The 21,346-nt window shown below is 44.5% G+C and overlaps 1 protein-coding gene across 4 annotated transcripts; it reads right to left on the reverse strand.

The window, feature by feature from the left end:
- Positions 1 to 1,120: 1,120 nt before the first annotated feature.
- LOC135900160 (uncharacterized) lies at positions 1,121 to 14,278 on the reverse strand. Of its 4 annotated transcripts, none has more exons than XR_011507825.1 (7): positions 13,435 to 14,278; positions 13,304 to 13,373; positions 12,776 to 12,887; positions 12,335 to 12,467; positions 9,453 to 9,577; positions 1,740 to 6,160; positions 1,121 to 1,528 (listed from the first exon to the last, which is right to left on the reverse strand). XR_011507825.1 is itself a non-coding variant. In XM_070523045.1 (6 exons), the coding sequence occupies exons 1-6, from the start codon at positions 13,850 to 13,852 to the stop codon at positions 6,005 to 6,007; spliced, it is 1,014 nt and encodes a 337-aa protein (XP_070379146.1). In that variant the 5' UTR covers positions 13,853 to 14,278; the 3' UTR covers positions 1,551 to 6,004. The 4 variants fall into 4 exon arrangements, 2 of the variants coding, with proteins under 2 accessions (XP_070379146.1, XP_070379147.1); XR_011507826.1 differs by lacking the exon at positions 1,121 to 1,528 and adding an exon at positions 1,582 to 1,633; XM_070523045.1 differs by lacking the exon at positions 1,121 to 1,528 and having other exon boundaries at positions 1,551 to 6,160.
- Positions 14,279 to 21,346: the final 7,068 nt, after the last annotated feature.

A 21,346-nucleotide genomic window follows, 5' to 3' on the forward strand; every position in this document is an offset into this window, starting at 1 on the left:
TCCGCTGCTTGCAGCGTTATCGTGCGCTGCAGTACTGCCCCGCTGTAGCGGAAAAGATTGTCGCGGCTTGTGCAGCGCTGCATAACTTATGTCTCGACGCCAGCGAGCCGCTTCTTGACGACGACAGCAACATTGCCGGTGAGGATGACGACGACGACGAGGACGACGCCTTGCCAAGTGATGACGGCGGTCCGACCCGTGGCGGCAGAACGCTGTACGCAAGGGGAAAGGCCACACGGGACAGGCAAATTGCACTGTATGGCATCAGCCGCAATGCACATTTGCTGCACATTCAGCGAGCTCGCCGTCGAGCGCAACGTCACGCACTGGACAGCTAGAAAGTTATGCACAATGAGCTTGCTTCCGGCACGGCGCCACATGTGCGTCACTGTGCTCCGTGTGGTGGGACTACAGTTACTCGCAATTTTTCTCCTTCACTGTGTTTGGGCTGCAGCAAGCAGTTTACTGCCTCTGAGACGCAACACCTGTGTGTCGTGCAGTGTGGGTACACGTACTCGCAGTTTTGCTTGTGTGCTGTGTTTTGGGCTGGAGCTAGCAGTTTACTGCCTCCGAGACGCGACACCTGTGTGGCTGTGTGTCGTGCAGTGTGGGTACACGTACTCGCAGTTTAGCTTGTGTGCTGTGTTTTGGCTGAAGCTAGCAGTTTACTGCCTCTGAGACGCGACACCTGTGTGGCTGTGTGTCGTGCAGTGTGGGTACACGTACTCGCAGTTTAGCTTGTGTGCTGTGTTTTGGCTGAAGCTAGCAGTTTACTGCCTCTGAGACGCGACACCTGTGTGGCTGTGTGTCGTGCAGTGTGGGTACACGTACTCGCAGTTTAACTTGTGTGCTGTGTTTTGGCTGAAGCTAGCAGTTTACTGCCTCTGAGACGCGACACCTGTGTGGCTGTGTGTCGTGCAGTGTGGGTACACATACTCGCAGTTTAACTTGTGTGCTGTGTTTTGGCTGAAGCTAGCAGTTTACTGCCTCTGAGACGCGACACCTGTGTGGCTGTGTGTCGTGCAGTGTGGGTACACGTACTCGCAGTTTAACTTGTGTGCTGTGTTTTGGCTGAAGCTAGCAGTTTACTGCCTCTGAGACGCGACTCCTGTGTGGCTGTGTGTCGTGCAGTGTGGGTACACGTACTCGCAGTTTAACTTGTGTGCTGTGTTTTGGCTGAAGCTAGCAGTTTACTGCCTCTGAGACGCGACACCTGTGTGGCTGTGTGTCGTGCAGTGTGGGTACACGTACTCGCAGTTTAACTTGTGTGCTGTGTTTTGGCTGAAGCTAGCAGTTTACTGCCTCTGAGACGCGACACCTGTGTGGCTGTGTGTCGTGCAGTGTGGGTACACGTACTCGCAGTTTAACTTGTGTGCTGTGTTTTGGCTGAAGCTAGCAGTTTACTGCCTCTGAGACGCGACACCTGTGTGGCTGTGTGTCGTGCAGTGTGGGTACACGTACTCGCAGTTTAACTTGTGTGCTGTGTTTTGGCTGAAGCTAGCAGTTTACTGCCTCTGAGACGCGACTCCTGTGTGGCTGTGTGTCGTGCAGTGTGGGTACACGTACTCGCAGTTTAACTTGTGTGCTGTGTTTTGGCTGAAGCTAGCAGTTTACTGCCTCTGAGACGCGACACCTGTGTGGCTGTGTGTCGTGCAGTGTGGGTACACGTACTCGCAGTTTAGCTTGTGTGCTGTGTTTTTGGCTGAAGCTAGCAGTTTACTGCTTCCGAGACGCGACACCTGTGTGGCTGTGTGTCGTGCAGTGTGGGTATGTGTAGCTGTGGTGTTCTCGCTTTCTGTTGACAGTCATGAATGTAATGCACCGTGCATCTTGCATGAACAGTGAGAAAAGAAGAGCAGTAAGAATGGTTGCACATCATTGCAACATCCCAGCATCATAGCGTAATGGCATTATAGCATGCAGTTGCGATGTTACCATTACTTCATCCCCCTAATGCTGTTGTGATTTCTTTCTTGTCACTTCATCGTATTTGTGTCATTTTCAGTATCACTCTCACCGCCTTTCCATTGCATATCGTGCTGCTGCCTATGCCGTTGTCGTCATACCGTGAAATCAGCTGTTATTATTCAATAAGACAGAGAGAGACAAAGGGAAGAAGGAAAGGCAGGGAATTTAACCAGACTGAGTCCACTTTGCTACCCTACATCAGGCATGCCGTTGCATTCATTGTGCCCGCATCTCTGAGTCAGAATCGCACAATACCATCTCCATCATTGGCTTTGACCTTGTGATGACACCATTGTCATCCTGTTTTTGTCAGCATACCAGGTTCATGAATTCCAGCATCATGTCATCTCGCTGTGTGTGTGTTAGGCCATTGTCATCATATTTCCTACACAGCTTCAACATTTCATGGTTGACGTTCAGTGGCCGTAACGCCGTCATCACCACACCATCGTGTGCATCGTGTCGCTACTTTGTTGTCAATAATGCGTCATCCAGAACTGTTGTTCAATTGTTGCTGTACTGTCGGCCTTGTGAAATTCCGTTAGTATCATAGCTGTGACGTGGTAGTGGGTCCAGTCTCGCATTTCCCTCGGCAGAATCTTCTCAACTTGGTATCAACTCTGTTGCACCACTGTAGAGCAAGGATGTCTACTGCAAGTGTTCGTATGAGCCATGTAGTGTGCAATTGCTAATCTTCGAGGAGCAACAGCTTTCTTCAAACACATACACGAAAGGTTTGCGTGAAGCAATTGTAATGCATGGAGGCTGCAAGAACAATTTTTGCTCAATGAAAGTGGGACTGATACCTTCACCGTATGTGGAGGAGCAGTATTTTTTTATGGGTGTAATCGCACGTGATTGCTTCTTATAACACAAAAGCGTCACTTCGAGGTGAATGTGTAATACTTTCGTAACCTGCAATGTTGCAGAAGTTTCTAAACATGTGAAAGTGCTGCGTACTACCTTTTTTTTAAATAGTTGAAGCATTTTGTAGCCTCCACCATATATCTAATAGGGAGGTCATTCTCACAGCCAATTGAAAATGGTCACTGAAAGGGCAACGTGGGAAATTTTTCTATGTCCTCTGGCCTTGAAATAGAAATGTTGAGTATACGTTCCCTTTTGCACTTTAATTGTTCATGCCAAACGATGTGACTAAACATGAATTAGTTTTCCTTATCACGAACCTCAAATATTGGTTGCATGCTCCCGGGCCATGCCCACGCATGTATAACTCTGCACTTGGCTTCCCGTGTTTGTGATGTCGTACACTACACGACCACCTAGACCACAAACGACGAAGCTAGGACCCTTTTGCACGAGTCGATGGCCAGCAATCATCATTGTGAGATACGTCACAACCGATGCTTTTCTTTGTCTACCTGCAGCACACGGTGTTGTGTTTGGGCATGTCAGCTGCCTTGCACAGTGGGCTCAAAAAATATCGATGCTGCAGTGCTGACTGTGTCTGAGCAATCGAAGGTTTATTGGCAATTTGAAATTACGGATGAGCTTCTAAGCCAATTATGCCATTCCACTGGTAACAGTAATGTCAGCGGCATTTGGATATTAAAACATCCTAATGTACACAAACACCAGAGGTTCCATTTAAAGTGTATCCAAACTGTACAAGTCGCTTGCGTAACATCACCATCACAGCAATCGCATTGAAATGTGTTGAACCCTAAGAAGAAATAAAAATTGCGGTATTACAAGAAAAATGGCACCTGTGCGTAACATAGGGGCAAATTTTACTACAAATCCGCTAACAGGTAATTTCGGAAAGCTTAATGAAAGAAGGTCGCCACGACGTGTAACATAACACGATTATATGTACCTGAGTGTGAATGACACCCAACAATGACCTTCAAACGTGGTACAGCTTACGTAGCATTGCTGCACATTAAGTACGCTTGATGATGTACAATATTAAATTGGCAGCATATTTGCAACACCTTTGCGAACTCGAACTATGCGGTTCATGTTAAAAAGTGCAACTTGCGCAATTGTTCCTCGTTTGAGTGGCTGACAAAATTTAAATTTCATTCCCTTCTATTGTGTTGCACAACTTTGAAAATAAATTTACAACGGAAACTAAGCATTGTGTTAAAAGCAGTGTGGGGCTCATCATACGAAGTTTTTTGTTTTTAGGTGCGTTTCAAAATTCGCTGGTCACATTATTTGGTTAAATGATACGTTACGATCTATGTTGCATTATCATGTGTATCTCAATGTGTCGCCTGTATTGCTGTGACTGAGAAAGTCCGAGTTTTGTTGCATGGCTGACAAAGACAAGCTTCTTATTACCGGGTATTTCCATGTGCCCCTACGAGGTCATGTTCACTCATGAACGAAACCAAGAAATGCATGCAGCTTAGGTTTCGATAGCATAAGCTGTTAAGGAACGCACTCAAACTTTTGTGGCAACAGTTTGTTGTTCTGTATGCACTGGAAGACATGCTATGTGGACTGTGCTGTTACTGTGCTTGCTCAAATGGTGTCGTGCGACAATTCTTTTAATAGAATTTGACCTCTTTGAATGATTGGCCGTATTCATCATGTTCCCTTCAGTTTGTTGTTGAATACTTCCATAGTGTTTCCTACGTGTGTTACATTGTGACACACATCGAGAGTTATTTATGCTGGAAGTCGTTAACATGACGAGATTTTTCCTCTGTCTGAGGCGGACACAGATTTGTGTCCCATCATCGAGGAGCGGTTTACTTAAACCGACAAGTTATGCTCGTTTGTACTGCAAAGAAGTGTGCGTGCGTAACACTTTATTAGTATTTCCTTTCAGCATGAGCGTAGGAAGAAATGGTGACATCAGTTAGCGGCTCGGACGCAAACTACTAATCCATGTAATTCATAGCTTTGGCATGCATTTGTGTAAGCTACACGAAGTATACGTGATGTTGTGTTGGCAGTGAGGGTGCAAGAATTAGCTTAAAATCGGCTTTTTTCTATACTCCAATGGCACAACAAAGATGTGCGGTGCCTATCCATACTTGAAAAGCACTGGAAGTGCATGGTACCTCACAACATTATTGCAAAGCTGGAACTCCCTTGTCAATTGCACCATCTTGACAGAAAGGTGAATTCCTGTTCCATACTGTGCCATGAACAGGGAGGGAATTCTATATAAAAAAAGGGGGGAACAGCTGTTCACATGCTGCACACCTAGCCAACGAGCCTCCCACATGAATTTTTTCGCTCACAACAGCAGACTTTTCAGCGCTTCACGCTAGTGGCCGGCGCATGTACGTACACTTGGGAGGTTGTAATTAGAATGTACTTCATTAAATGTTGAGTTCGTCAAATGGCATCGTCGACCCATCCTCACACGCTTTCACTCGCACATACTTTACAGCATACAGTACACGCCAACGTCGTTATCGCCCCTGGAATTAATCTGGAACATCATGGCTACAGCGACGGCGGAAATGCGCCTACAGCGTCCACATAATTGCTATTGCGGCAAAAACAGATTGGAATAGCTAGAAGTTTCACCAGCCCGGAGTTGGTCACGGCTCTCTGCGTCTGCAGTGACATATCGTGAACTAGAAGCTGTGTGACCGCGTTGATTGCGCCACATGATTTAATAACATTGCAGTTATCAGCTATGGCACGAGAATGTGCAGTTAGATGATAGTGCCACAAATGCTCTTGCCTTTATGCAGAAAAACATGCACAATGCTGCCTCTTTACATACTGTAATGTTGTTTTCGTGTTGGTCTTTAATGTACCTATGTGCTTTCGAAGTGCCCTATAAATTCCATTATTCCACCAAAATTGACATTGGCCTGCCCCAAATTGCATCAAAATGAATATTTTGTGCCCCAAATTGATCCAAAATACAAATATGTCTGCTCCAGACTGCTCTAACACGCAATGTTACTTGCTCCAAGAATTGCTGAAAAATAATTTGGGGCAGTTTCACCTGTGACATTGCCACACTACATTACTAGTAAACCTTGAAACATATGCTGGTATTTTTAAGAACTTTTAATACGTACACATTCGTTAAATATAACCACTAAACTTGTGGTGTGTAATTTGTTAGAAATGAGGCCAGGACTGTGGCCAACTCGGATATTGGCCTCAGTTGCCGCTCCAGGGCGTCGGCCTGCCGCTCCATGGCGTCGGCCAGCCTGCCGACTTGGTTGTTCAGCACCCGCAGCTCAGCAGTTTGCTGCAATAAAAATCTTTCATCAGCAATGCTTCTATACATGTTACTGTGAAAGGCAGAGTTTTGCTGAACATGCAGTCGTCTTCGACGGGGAAACACATGCACATGCAGTGCCACAAGCACCGACACATTCATCCAAACTTGGGCTCTTTCGTACACATCCGCCTAACAAATGTGCTGCCACGTTCTGACCTGCTGTCATTAAATCTTGCGAAAATGTAACGGACAGAACGAGGCTACTACTTTCACTCTACCAGCATGCAGCAGCACTGGATGCAATTGCACTGGGAACACAAGAGTACGGTTGGGTCAAAGCCAGGCATGCGAAACGTGTAGACAATCTAATGAACGATTAGTAGGGTTGTCACTTGAACCACGTATTGTAAGTGAACATGGCTAGCCTTCACCGGCACAAAACTGTGCTTTTTGCACAGGTGGCAATTCGCATGTGACTAATTTGTCTATTGCGGCCCAGCCAGGACAGGCTAATGCAGCGTTTGCATATGGTCTCGGTGATTGATCATCTGGCGTGGTGCAGGTGTGACTTGACAGGCATGGAAGTCTGGCCTGTGCCTCTGGGTCAGCAGAACAACAGCTAGTTTCACATACTGCAGAAATGGCCTGCATGCCTAATGGTAGGTCGAGCGCAACTTTGCTCTTGTATAGATTTCATCCAGTGCTGTTTCGTCATGGTGACGTTGCCGAATGATGTTTGCATCCGCATTTGGGTGAAGTGTTGCAATGGCAGCACATCACGTCAACTTGCTAGTGCTTGCCTACTGTGACTTCTACTTGCATGTGTGCACTCTCAATCTCAATACTGCTTGCATCACTGCAAGGACGAACCAACGTATTGTTTTCTGAGGGGGTACTGTTGGGTAGGCACTGCAACATGTCTGATTGTTAAATACATAGACAAGCGAACAATGCACTCTATGTAATGTCAACCTCACGACCCAGGACATATGCAAGCCTGTTCTGCGAAACAAAGCTTTCGTAGCTTCGTTTCGCTGCTCTGTACTATTCACCTTTCACCTAAAGGTTTTGGTGCAACTCTTTCTGCTACTGCACTATAGCTCTCGATCCACAATTAAAATGGAATGCATGTTCCTGTGCTAGCGAAGTTCTGTGTGAAACCTGCAAGCATGTATTGCATTGATAGTCAGATGTCGTGTAATTTCCTCCCATTTCTACAGGTAACAGTGATGAGTTGTAATGGACTTATTCATTAACAGTGCGCGTTTTGTACTTACTCACATATGTTACTAATTGTCCCGTCACTGCTTTGCAACTGACATGTTTATTTGTATTGATATTGTTAGTGCTATTCATTTGCCTTACTAGCAACGCGCTCGGGTGTCTCGTTTCATAAAAACTACAGCTGTACCTCGCATTGTCTTGTGCTGGTCGTCCGTCTCTGTTGTTATGTAGCATTGCCGGTTTTTTTTCAGTTCTTGTCAGCGCCATGTTTGTAAAACTGTCTGATGCAATCATATGTCGCTCCATGCTGATTTCTGTCATCATAATTGGCATAAATCTTTTACATGTGCTGTGTGCTGCTACGGACACATGTGACGTCACAAATAACATAATAAAAGCATTAAGTGCTACAAAGCAATCAACAATGGCTGCTTGACCTTATGGACTCTCACACGAGATTCAGATATTGCCAGATGTGTGGTTACAGCACAGTTATAGCGGCCGTTATAGATAAATGAAAAGCATGCTTGGGTGCAGATGTTCAGCGATATGCATGGCATCTTGATGCATTTGCGAGCAGAGCAAAATTTGTTGAGAACATTTGAAATGAGACACAATCTCAGGGGCGACTGACAACAGAATGCTTGACCCGGGAAAAGTTCACAGAGTGCATATACAAGCAGGACTGCATGGTCAGTGCAAGACCCAGGAAAATGCTGCAAGCAGGCAAACATCAATGAAATGTCACATGTACAAAACATGTTAGGTCAACACCACAGAATGACAAATGTGCAGTGTAAAACAATGCAATGTTACCACACTCAAGAGTGTGCCTATCTTGTGGCGATAGGTAAGCAACAATTGCACTCAATTTCAAAGCAACATTGTGATATGTAGGGTTGCTTATGCTCACATTGGTATGCAACTAACAGCTAGTTAAAACAGTTTTGTATTGTTCCACTTGCACATCATGCATTTTCTGTCAAATGTATGTATGTTTTCTAAATGAATGTGCCAGTAATAACGCTTCAATGTTTGGAAGCACAACCACTAGAAATACTGCTGTTGTCGCAGGCATGATGTGGCCCCTGACACCAGGAGAAAGTATCTCGCATTTTGGCCATTGCAAGTGCAACATTGCTATTCATAACGAAAGGTTCTCACGTATGCCAAAGGGGGTCAGGGGGGGGGGGGAAAGAATTGGTGAAAATTATGAGGTGTCTCAAATTCACATAAACATCGCCCTGTTTCGATTCGCTACACTTATCCATATGCCTGGCAAATGTCATGTAGCTGCATCACAGTGCTTTTCAACTGATTACAGAAGTGTGTATAAAACTCATACTGGAGGCCGCGAGGTCCTGATAAGCTATCACCTGAACCCTTTCAGTGCCGTCGACACACTGATGTGTTTCTGCGTTTCTTTGACATTGCTTTTGTGTGTCAGTGATTTGAGGACTACAGAAAGGTAGCATTTGCCATTGCAGGTGGCATCATATTTTTTTCTTTCTGTACAAACAAAAAGAAACTGGCATTTCGTTTGCAATATCTGAGAAATAAAAACCGCTGGGGGTGTTTCATGCCCGAAAGGAAAACAACAATAAAAGGGTTCATCACTTTGTATTGCAGAAATCAGTGCATTTTATGCTAGCTATGCGCACATGAATAACAATGTATTGAACAGCACTACATGTGACAAAAGGTATTGCGGCTGCCTAAGCACTACAAGCTGCTCGTTACAAGACTTCAATTCACTTTTCTGGGCATAAACTTGCATGTGATGCGCAACTTTGTTTTGCACATTAAGTTATGTTCATACCGTCTAGAAAAGCGCAACACATTCCAGAATCCCCTAGACAATAGTCAATACTTCTCATGTCAAATGTTACATACATAATGAAGATTCATACATTCGTACCATACATTCCTTGTCTCTGCATTTGAGTTACTAGTTTGCTTAACGTGCTGAATTGTAGGAACTTTTTCCCTGTTTTCATTTCTATTCACCAACTACACATCTGCACTTGGCTGCGGCGAAAATTCATTCGCTCGGGTTGAATTACACGTACACACTCTATCAGCACTGCCATCTCACCTTGCGGGACTCTTCCAATAATTTTTCAGCCACCTCGTTTCTTGCGGCTGCGAGGGCTACCCTTCTTGAGGTGTCCCCCACAGCCTGCTGCAGCAAGCGGCCTCTTGATGCAGCTCTTGGAGGCCCTGCATAATTTCGGAAGCACACTAGCTTTTAAGCTGCGCGACAAAAAAAATGTAACTACGCTGTTTAAGGAAGAGCAGTGCAATTATGGCAGCATTAGCAAAACAAGTATTCATCTGCACCATGTTTCACGTTGTACTTGACTTGACTGTGCATACACTTCATACCTGAAACACGAATACTTCATTGTCTCACGTGAGGAGCATAAACCTTGCAATTGTAATAGAAGCATGTTAAAATGGAAATTACAGTTGCTTTTACAGCCACACAACTAATGCAGCTCATCGTTTCTTTTATGTGTAGTACAGTGTTTGCATTGTGCATTTAACCTTTCTTGTAATATATCGACTTCCCACAAAATCCTATTCCCCGGCAGTCGATAATAGTATGCGCAGTTCAGGTACCTAGGAAGTTTCTCGTTCTTTCTTAATCTTTCTTTTCCGTACCCCTCATAGAGAGAAACAGCCATTTGCGAGTGCTCAGCCGGCAACCACATTACACGGTGTCATGCAAGTGTTCATTTGGCTGGACTGTATGTATGTGTTGTGTGGCATGGCATTTGCATAATTACATTTGTTGCATTTCAGTCTTGACAATTTCACTTCTGATTTGTGCAAGTTGTGCAAAATTACTTTTCCATATGAAGCTCTGCCAGTTAACAGAAGTGACATAGACCCCCCAGATTACACTCCTAGCTTCATGCATAGGCGAGCTTTGTTAGCAAGCCACTAGGTAATCGCACATGCATGACTGAAAGTGTGCAATATTTTCTCAAACATACAACGAATACATAGCATGCAGGTGTGCATTCACAGAGTGCTGTAGTTGTTGCGTTCATTCAATTTTTTTTACCTTTTTGTGGGCATCTCCCATGTGTTAGGTTTGTCTGCCCACCAATAATACTACATACATTCGAAGCGGTTTTTCACATTGCCCTTGTTCTGCTCACATTTAAAGACCTTTCTGGACAAATTCTTTATTCATGCATTGCCTCATTACTAAATATCCAAACAACCTGAACCATACAGCATCCATTTGCACTTATTATGTACAACATACGTAGCGTTAACATTCAATAACAGAGTATCCATGAAGTATGCGTTCAGTTCGTTCGACTCTTCACCACTCCAATTAAAGCTGAATGCTAAACAATCTGCTGCACAGCTGAGAGTTGGTTGAAACATGAAGTTGCCTCAAGCACACGCATAGCATCTTTCATACCCACTAATGACCAAGACTCTTACACGCATTACTCAAACGCTTCACCTATTTGCATTTTACATCCACTTGGGCTCCTCGCATCGCATATTCACATATGAGCAGGCTTGTTTTGTTCAAATGTTATTGCCCTTTATGTAATATTCCGACTCTGCGGTCTGTAAGGAAATTACATGAAATGAAAAAAGCATGTGTGGCTCGAGGTGACATTTCCACACATAACTGCCTTGTCAATGCGAATGCTTGGTCCTTTACCAAGCATCTAGTGGTCAACGAGTTTACAGTGGTGCGTTACTACATGTCCTGTTCCATAAAGTTGATCCCCCAAAACGCAAAAAACGATAGGTTATCAAATCACTGCCATGCTGTATGATTCTGAGATTGCAGCATAACGACGTACCACATATGCATAGTTACAAGTAGGTGCACATCTTACTGCTTCAGGATAGCAATAGCAAATATACGTCCAAAAAATGTATGGCATGCCTTGCTGACACACCTTTTCCTCAGTGCTGTTTCGATGTCTGTGTGTATAGCGTTCATGAGCAGTTCCACTAGGTTACAGTGCTGTCCGAACAAGTGTTCCTTGTATGCCTTCAGTTTTCCTATTAACCAATACGCCACGTGGACAAATAAGCTTTACGTGCCTTTCACATTTAAACACTTGCTATGAAGCGTGTATAACTGGCCATATCGGTAAGTAATGTATGACAACACCGTGGCAGACGGGGACAAGCAACATTATACACATGTGAAAAGTGCGTCTTCCTTTCTCATGTTTGTAACGATTGCATCTTTTATTTCAGGGCATTACATTCAATCTATCGTGTCCCGAATTTAAAAAAACAATAGGTTTTGCGTAGTCTCTTCATCGCAACACCGCTATGAAGGTTACTGCAATTTTTCGACATACCACTAACCAGTACACATATACTGCGCACACACAGTACACATAGAACCTTTGCGTAATTTAATTTTCTCATGAGGTATAGGTTCCTCGCTAGAAAAATAAATGTCAACATGTGCACGCAACAAGCAAACGCCACGTTAACTTATTTGGTGATCTACAGGGTTTTCGATTACAAAGACGGCGCCGAATAAAACAACACACGAAGAGGGGGGACACGTAAGACAGCACGTCCCCCTTCTTCGTGTGTTGTTTTATTCGGCGCCGTCTTTGTAATCATGCTTAACGAATTAGCCCACCAACACATGCTCAGGGTTTTTGTGCTTACTTTCTTTTTTGCCTTGCTGTGCCTCTGTGTGTACACTGGTACTGACCAAGCAGCAATAAAATCAATTGGTTGTAGTACCTCTCGTGAGTATACCTTCTCTTTGTGGTTTCCTGTCTTCACTGGACATGTTTGTCTCACATGCATAAAGTACTGCAAGGTGCCTTTCATCTTCAGTGACCAGTACAAGGAACTTCTATATCACTATTACAGCTATGGTGACATTCAATGCACACATTTTTGGCGCGAGGTCGCAATTACGTTCACACACCACACACTTTCATACACGTTCATACACCACACACTTACGGCTGGCAGTACACCTTCCGCCCGTGACGCCGGTGCTTGCCGATGGTGGTTGCTGCCGAGGTGCTGAGGTGTCGCCTGGCTGTGACACCTCAGTCACAGCTGAGGTGTTTGGCTGCTGTTGCTGGGAGTCGCTCTGCATTGAAGAAAAACTAATTGTTAAGCTTAAGAGATGCAGACACTGGTCACAATAGTTACAAAAGGTGAAGCATATTGTGCAATCCAGTAGGCTTTGCTCTATTTAGGTACAGCTTGCCTCCAAGGCCTTCATTTGTAATGGAAACTTGTGCTCCAGCATTGTTTATTGCCTACTAGTTTTATTTACAAAATCTCATTATGCCCTTCCTTACTGCTTAGTTAAACAAGGCAACAGGATAGGTGAAGGTTTCTAACTGCCAATCCTGGCTTTTCTAAAGGAATACAAATATAAAGGGAGATTCTCACTTCGCATTGACTGCTCAAGAAAGGCGCAGGCCGCACCGGTACTGTACTCGCAGGCCCGAGTAGGGCGAGCACTCGGCCCTTCGCTCCCCCAAGGAGTCCACCGCCGGTAGACCTCCAATGTGGTTTGCGTAAACACTCGAAACAGACGTTACCCTAAAGCATACGCGCCTGGTTTACTTACTTCATCTCGGCGGATAGGTTTCCTGCGTCCGCCCTGGCCCGACTCACAAATCGGTTCCACCAACAACGCCACTGCACCACGGGCTTTGTGGGAGGGCCGGCATCGTTTAACAATTTCGCGAGCTCCTCCCACATTTCTTTTCTTCTCTGAGCTGTGAATTTTGGGTCCAGATCTCCTGATTTCACTAAACGGGGATTTCGCTCCATAAAGTTAATTATAATTTCTTGTTGCCGATGGTTTATGTGAGGGCCAATGTCCCGTGGTGCCATGGCGCTGTGATGGACAAACACTGTCGTCTGGAAGCTTGACTGCAGAGGGGTAGAAAATATTCAGGAAAACGTACAGACCGCCACTGGACTCTTTTATTCAGCATCATGAATAAACGCTTTGCAGTACACTCTTCTTGAACTTGTGGGCCTGCATGAAGATTATTATGCGCAGTCAACATCACTGCCGTCTGTTCAATGCCGCGACTTACCGTTGAACGTCATATTTCGTCGACGCAGCAGACGATACATTTGTCGGTGTGGTACTAGAGGCGATTCGAGTTGCAAGTTCTTTCGAAGCATTGCAGTCGTGACGACCAGGCATACACTGTCTGGTGCGCGCCCATTGACAACGATTTCAACAGTACCATGGGAGAGTTCTCCGAGACAGCAACCATCAACACGACATACTGCCACCGCTACTTTACAGGGATTACCCACGCTCAGTGGCCGACGATCGTGCGTCCACCATTCGCTGCAAGCGTAGACGCAGTCATATTTGCGCTTCAGTTCCAACACTAGTGTCAGCGAAAGCACCAAGACAGCAACTACCAACAAGGCATACTGTGCTGCCGTCAGTTTACGGGGATGCTCGGTAAGCGACGGTTTGTGGTCAGCTGTTTCATTCATTTCAAACAGCTGCCATCTTGAGTTTCGGTTTGATACGTGGCCCTCTGGTGGCAAACTAGCAATTGCAGTTTACAATGCCAGAAAAAAGTGAAACGCCGCTATACCGTACAAAAAGATGATGAAAATAAAATTTTGAGACACATTATGTTGTTACCAGTCACGCGGCCAAGCTCGTCTCATATCTTCACTCGGCAAATCACAACCGAAACTAATAGCAAATGGCTAAACGGCATTTCATTCGATTTACGTTGTCACAGGTGAGTTCTAGGGCGCCCCGGGCACTACGCTCTTCGGGTACGCGGTCTTCCACTGCATTTTAGTGCAAGTTCGGATTCCCTTTTGATGACGTCAGCACTCGCTGAAGTTCAGAACAACAGAACGCGCATCTGATGACGTCAGGCCGAAGTGGACAGTCCACTAGGTGGACTCTTGCAGAATATCCCCCCAGCACTCATTAGAACCGCAGGTATTGCTTCCCTCGCACGCCAAGGACTCAAGGACCTTACAAATGGTCGTCCCGGTATGTCCGCTAATAGTGTCGCTTTAGGTCGCTGCGCCCCGCCCCGTGCTGTAATAATTTCACAGGCAGCAAGTCATAAACACCAATGTATTTTTCAGATACAATAGCGTTTGGCAGCTCATTAATTGCAAGGTACTTCGAGCATTTCTTGGCTCATTTTAATGAAGTGAAATTTCAGGCTTGGCGAACACATTACAAGTAACAGGTCGTGTGCACACACTAGTGCGCGTATATTGTAATGCAGTGGTTTTGTTCTAATACTATTCCTTCCCACGCATCATCACTGCTTCAAGCCGCGATCCTTCCTAGTTATCACCACAGTGAGTGTGCGTTGCATACAAAAAGATAATAAAACAAATTCGTCATATATACTTAGGGCTGCTTACGTGTATGAATGCGATAGCATTATGGTCCCTTTAGCGGAATGTTTTTTTCGACGCATTCCTTGTCCGCGCAAGCTCTCCCCTGCATTCTAACTGCGCCTCGGTATGGCCAACCCAAAACGCGCCAAGTACATCAACGCGCTGGCTAGCTCGCGACGGTTTCCTAACTGGAAGGACCGCTGAGGGGTGTTGAATTGAACAATAATGCTATTTATTTTTAGACTGATGACGTGTGCCACCTCTTCCAAATTTGTTTCGTCGTCACGTGCCGAACGACGCAAGCACCAGGCCACACGTTTAGTCAGCGACATGGCTGCGACGTTACTTGATGTGCAATGACGCAGGCGCTGCGCACACCTCTGTCCTACCAGAACAGCGGAGCCGCCGCGGCACCGCGAAAGCACATCCGTCTCGCAGCCAGGAGACCTCGGTACGATTCCCACGTGGACCAACATTTATCAAATGTTGATAAATTTTCCTCAGAAATCTTGCATCAATCCGAGCATTCTTGAACGCGTCTTTACTCTTCGCACCAGCCGGCATTTTCGGTACCATCATTCTGAAAGCCACCGACGACGAGGGATTTTTCCGCAATGGAGCATATAATCTTTCGCATTGAAACTGAGTGAGATTAACCTTTATATTATACTGACACGAGTTTATCTTGCGTGCACTAGGCTGCAGGAAACCAGTGCAACGAGCAGACATGTCTTGAAGAGATGTAACCGTTTGTCGAGCGGGATGTAGGGCCGCTTGTCTTTCGGATAACTGCTAAACCAATTGAGTCACTATGATAATTACTTCTTCGTGCGATTTTCCACTACCATGATCTCTCAGGAATGGGCCCACCACTATGAACGTCTCGTGAACAATTTAGAATACCATACGGCTCAACTAAAGGGAGACTCTCCGAAATGTGTCTGAACAAATTTGAAAGATATACCTGGGAATCAATAATTATCTCATTAGTTTTTTATCAATGGATATCATGTTAACCCTGTATTGAACAATATAGCAGCCAACAACAAAAGTATTCATCGAGTGAGCGTACTCAGACACGTTTGAACGGAGGCCTGCTTTAAAACATATAGAGCTGCATTCACAAAACGCTATTACAATAATATTGTTCCTAAGAGAAAATTCAAGCCTGTACCGAAGCTGTACATATTAGCAATGGCGACAGACCACTTGCAGACGACACTCACGAACGAGACGTTTGGTGAGTTTTGCCCAAGCATCTGAACACTTATCAGGGCAAGCATTCCATGACGGCAATTTTAACATATTAATAGGCGGAGGAGACGGCCAATAGAGACCCAGTACCAGAGAACAAAAAACTTTATGAACTCGGCCCCTCTTTGGAAGGCATATATTGTTGGTCATCTTGAAGTTCCTATTCCAAGGCTTGGCTTCAGCTCGGCCAGCTATGAACCAACGTGTACACCACACGGCTTACCGAGATCCCAAGTGGGGTCTCTTCAATTTCAGTGTGCCAATATAAAAAAAAAATTAAAGATCGGCAAAGGACCCGCAAACAAGGCACGCTGCATAGCTAGACTGTAGTCAGCAGCAGGAATTCGGACCACCATGCAAAGTAATGCAACTCTTGGTGTACAGCTGCACCCATGCAGCAAGAAGCAACATCGTTGTCCCTGACAAGCGGGGACTATATTGACTGGCGCACGGCCGCGAACAAAAGGCGCACGTCGGTCGATACGCCGCGAACGATCCCCGCGCGGAGCTGTATTACGCCGTGTTCAAACATGCCTGTGTTTGACTTTGTGGCGGAACTCCAATTAGACCAAGCCCGCACACGCTCGCCCCGTCAGACTTCATTTTAAAATTGGAGGTTGCACTGGTCGCAATATATATAGCTACGGAGTCCGGGTGCGTATCCACTACCCCTTAATCAAACTTTTCGAAATCCATTTGATATGTGTTTTTTTAGTTTAAACGAAAATTCGACAAAAACTAGGGAGAGCTGCGACTGCATCCACATGTTTTCTGTTACCTTACTGTACATTATTTTCTTTTATTTCAAATGCCCAATAAGTTTCTGTGGTAGGTTCTTACAATGGTAATGTGCATGGTACCACTACACATTTCCGATAGTTTCGAGTGTACGTCAAAATCATACGTGCGCGTGAGTCACATTTTCAGAAGTTGTACTCCTGCGTGCGGATATTACCCGAATAACGCTCGACGCAGATTTAGGGCCAAGAATATGAGGCTCATCAAAGTGGTAGTTGTTAAATTACGTGAGAAGAGTGAGTAAATAGACCAGTAGGCAGATCCTAAGAAAACGTGCAAACAGGAATCCACATGGAACCAAAATGAAAGTTTTTTATCACTTTTTTTGACGAAGGAGTGTTTACGGCCATGGAGAATAAAGTCCTAAAAAAGCGTGGCATAATATAAAGCAGAATCTCGCTTTCAGCTAGTTGGTGTGTTATACTTAACATAGACGGGGCAAGACAGGCACGAACGTAGAACGTATACAGTTTCGTGAAAAGTACCTCTCTAAATCCATTAAATTTTTTATTTTTGTACAACATACTGCTGACCCTAAATGGATCTTGAAAGAGCGTAGGTTAAGGCGTGTTGGTATTCCATGTCTGAAGTTTTTTAGCGCACGAAAAGGGAAAGAGACAGTGGCAAGAGGCGTCTTGCCATTGTCTCTCGTCCCTTTTCGCGCGCTAAAGGACCTCCCTTAATGGATCCTAGCAGGAGGGGAAAATAGAAAGAAAAGGACAGTAACAAGTGCAAAAGGCACAGCAAATTACATTGCAGTAAAGAGAATATATAAACAATGACACATAGCAGGAACAGAAAGCGATAACTCTGCCACTGACAATACGTAATTTCGTCAAACGCTGGTTACTGGTTAGTAGATCAGTCGGGAGTAAATTCCATTTAGTGATTGTGCACGGAAAGAAAGAGCAAATAAGAACATTGACTCTACCGTTGTACGGTGTTAGGAATTCCGCATGATGATTTCTTGTTAGGCATGTTGTGGTGGACTTAATAAATGGAGCCAGGACTCATGGAGAGTTTCTTTTTTATTAAGAAAAGTAACTTCAAGCTTTGAACTTTCCCTCGTATTTCGAGTGTCTGTATGTTATGTTGTGCCATGAGAGTGGTGGGGCAGTCAGTAGAGCAGTATTTGTTAAAGGTAAATTAAACAGATTTTCGTTTGATCATTTCCAACACCTCAATGTCATGTTTTGTGTAAGGGTCCCAGACGGTGCATGCTTATTCGAGTTTAGGTGTGTTAATTGAGGTGTAGGCTAAGAGCTTTGCGCTTAGTAGGGGCAGCTTTTCAGTTGTGCCTGAGGAGGCTAGGTTCCTTGAAAACTGACGTGCATATGTTTGAGGTATGTTTATTGCAACTAAGAAAAATGCTTATAGTAACACCTAGGTAAGTGTAGTCATTAACTTGCTAGAGCGGGTGAGATGGAAGGTTATATTAAAATGATAGGCGACACTTCTTATTGGTAACTTTCATGAAGGCTGTTTTGTAATTGTTAAGCTTCATGTCCCATTGATTGCACCAAGAGTGAATGTTCCGAAGGTTAGAATTAACAATAACTTGATCTTCAAAAGACCTAATGTCATTAAACAATACATAGTCATCGGCAAAAAGCCTAATCTGCACTGGTTCACTAATCATATAAGCAATGTCATTTATGTATATTAAGAAGAACAATTGTCCCAGCACACTTCCCTGCGGTATGCCAGAAGTGACTGGGAGGTGGCTGGAACAATCCGAATCAATGCTGACGAACTGTGGGCGGTTTGAAAGGTAAGCAGACACCCAGTTAATTTTGAGAGAAGGAAGCCCAGTAGAGTCAAGCTTACATATTAGTTTTTCATGTGGAACAAGGTCAAACGCTTTCTTAAAATCTAGAAAAATAACGTCCATCTGCCCGGACCCATTTAGTTTATCAGCAAAGCTATGAACTACAGATGTTAGTTAGGTGACTGTTGAAAGTCCGTTTCTAAATCCGTGTTGAAATGGAGATAGAATGTCTCTGTCATTTAGAAAGGTACTTGTATAAGGGGCAACAATGTGCTCGAGAAGTTTATAAGAAGGAGATGTAAGCGATATTGGACGAAAATTTGTAACGGATGATGCGGTACCTTTCTTAAGTATTGGCAAAATCCGAGCAACTCTTCAATCCGAAGGAACACTGCTAGTTGATAGGCTTGCACGCAAATTTATGACAAGAAATTTGGATATTGTTTCACTATAATGCTGCTAGAACATATTTGGAATCCTGCCAAAACCAGGAGCACTTTTGTTTTCAAATTTAACGACATCGATAACACGGCTGCAGACGATACAATGCTTGGTTTGGGAGAACATGATGGAGTTGTTTGTCGTATTTGGGAGTTGGATTTAAAAAAAACAAACACTGAAAAATTATGTATTAAAATGTTGCGCAATGCATGCCTTATCGGTGACCAGAACGTCATTGTCCATAATTTGGGCGATAGGCTTGTTTTTTCCAGACAAGTGTCTCCAAACCTTCTGCGGAATGCTTTGAAATTTCTGCGGAGCTTGACGCACTGCAAGTCATGCAGCTTCTATAGCGTTTTGGCAGACACGTGTGCGTTTTAATCGCTTTAGCTTTCGGTTTAAATGCAAGACCCTAGGCAGGATCCAAGGCCTTATTTTGTGCGTTTTCTTTATTCTATCGGGAATAAAATGTTTTGCGCAGTACGTGCACATTTCTCTAAGCTTATCCCATAGTATATGCACATAATTTCCTTTAAAATCGTTCAGGCATAGATCAAGGTAATCAAACACGCTTTCGTCCCTGGCAGGCGAAAAGTCTCTTACATAGACAGGATTTGTAGGTGGAGAGTTGTTGGGATTTTGATGCTGCATGAAAAATACATGATATTGTGATCGCAGAGGCCGTTTTCCACCGAGACACGAAAATTTTCTATCAATCAGCTGATAAACACCAGGTCAAGTATGGAAGCACAAGTACCGTGGACACGCTTGGATTTTGTAGCTTCCTGTTGAAGGTTATGTTGTAACATAATATCGAAAATGTAATGAGTATCAGGGGCAGAACCAGAAACAAAACAATTCCAAACCAATCCAGCTAGGTTGAAATCGTAAGCAAGAATTATTTTATTGTTATTGTACTTAGACATGTGATCATACAAGTCGGGAAAAAACGCTTGTGGTGAATCCTGAGATAGGTAAACCGCAAATAAAAGCAAAGACCGGCCCCAGGAGCCCGCATTTAACGAGATGGTCTCGTGATGAACAAGGTGCAGTAAAAGAAGAGCTTGGATACCCTGCTTGGCCAACACAACTACAGCGCCACCCCATGATTGTCTGTCTCAACAAAACGCGTTATAGATTGGATAAAAAAACGTATTCTTCACTTGTTTCATCTTTGAGCCAAGTTTCGGTGATTACCACAATATGCAGATTATAATATAAGATTAGAGCTTAGGGTTGGTCGCTTTTATTAGCAATACTACGGGCATTAAGGTTCAGTAGTTCTAGCTCCTTATCACTGGAATCCGGACGTTACTCACTTCCTGAACTGGACTGACGTCGGGGCAGTTTGACCCTCGCACATGGGGCGTCGTCCAAAGCGTAAATTTCACTGTCCACTTTCGGCTTATCGTTTATCAACATTATTTTCCTTCCGTCTTTTTTCTCCCGTTTGACACTAGCCCAAAGAAGCTTTCTCTTGTGGAGCATCTCGCCTGAGTAATTGCGCTGAACCAATAAGTCGTTCCTTTAGGCTTGTAAGCGTTTTTCATAATTTCCTTTTTTTATTGCAGTTTTGGAAGAAAATTATAACTGGTCTTTGCTTTTCAGGTTTTCCAACCCGTTCAATTCTTGCAATTGATTCGCAGGCGATGCTAAGCTTTTCAGCAAATGTATCGGCAACTTTTTGCTTTAGTTCCAACACAGTTTCACCCGCGTCTTCGAACAAACCTAAACCATCAAGTTCGAGCACCTGCTTCTGTCCTCTAAACTGACGACTTTCGCCAGAAGTTTATTTAATGTTACTGCAATGCCCTCTATTCTTGCTACTTGGCTTTTCAAGGCGGCAAACTTGTAGTTGAAATCAGACATCAGTTTTTCCAAGTTTGCCTGTTGTACCCGAAAAGCTGCAACGTCATCTGTAAGTTTATTCTGGCAGCCGGCAACTAACTTCCTTAGTAGATCTTTTGCACTGGGGTCTCCCATATTCGGACCGGGATTTAACTGAACGTCCCCGGAGAGCATGAGCTTGTACGCACTAAACACTTCACGAACAATAGAAATGCACTGACGTGGGCACGGCAGAATCAAGAGACAGCGGCAATCGCTCACAATTGCGGAGTAATAATCACTGACCTGCGTGAAGCAGAGGAAACGCGTGTTAGGCCACATGCCTATGCTCGGTCCACCATGCCCACTGAACTCGAAGGCTTGTGGACAGCCTTTTATTGGAGTGTTTGATGACGTAACGCCTCCGGTAGATGGTTCTAGGCTATTAATGACGCGAATCACAGGAGAGCAGCAACAGGGCGTCACTGATACAGATGAGGCCACCAGGCTTGCGTCGTTCGTGG

This window comes from Dermacentor albipictus, chromosome 8, assembly GCF_038994185.2.
Source record: "Dermacentor albipictus isolate Rhodes 1998 colony chromosome 8, USDA_Dalb.pri_finalv2, whole genome shotgun sequence".
Lineage (NCBI taxonomy): Eukaryota > Metazoa > Arthropoda > Arachnida > Ixodida > Ixodidae > Dermacentor > Dermacentor albipictus.

Excerpts from the sequence above, each read along its gene's own strand:
- LOC135900160 (XM_070523045.1), bottom strand. The coding sequence starts at position 13,852 with ATGAATGAAACAGCTGACCACAAACCGTCGCTTACCGAGCATCCCCGT. Across the intron at positions 12,888-13,303 it reads AATAAAAGAGTCCAGTGGCG|GTCTACCGGCGGTGGACTCC; the intron begins GTCTGTACGTTT and ends ACCACATTGGAG. Across the intron at positions 6,161-9,452 it reads TATTGGAAGAGTCCCGCAAG|CAAACTGCTGAGCTGCGGGT; the intron begins GTGAGATGGCAG and ends TTTTTATTGCAG.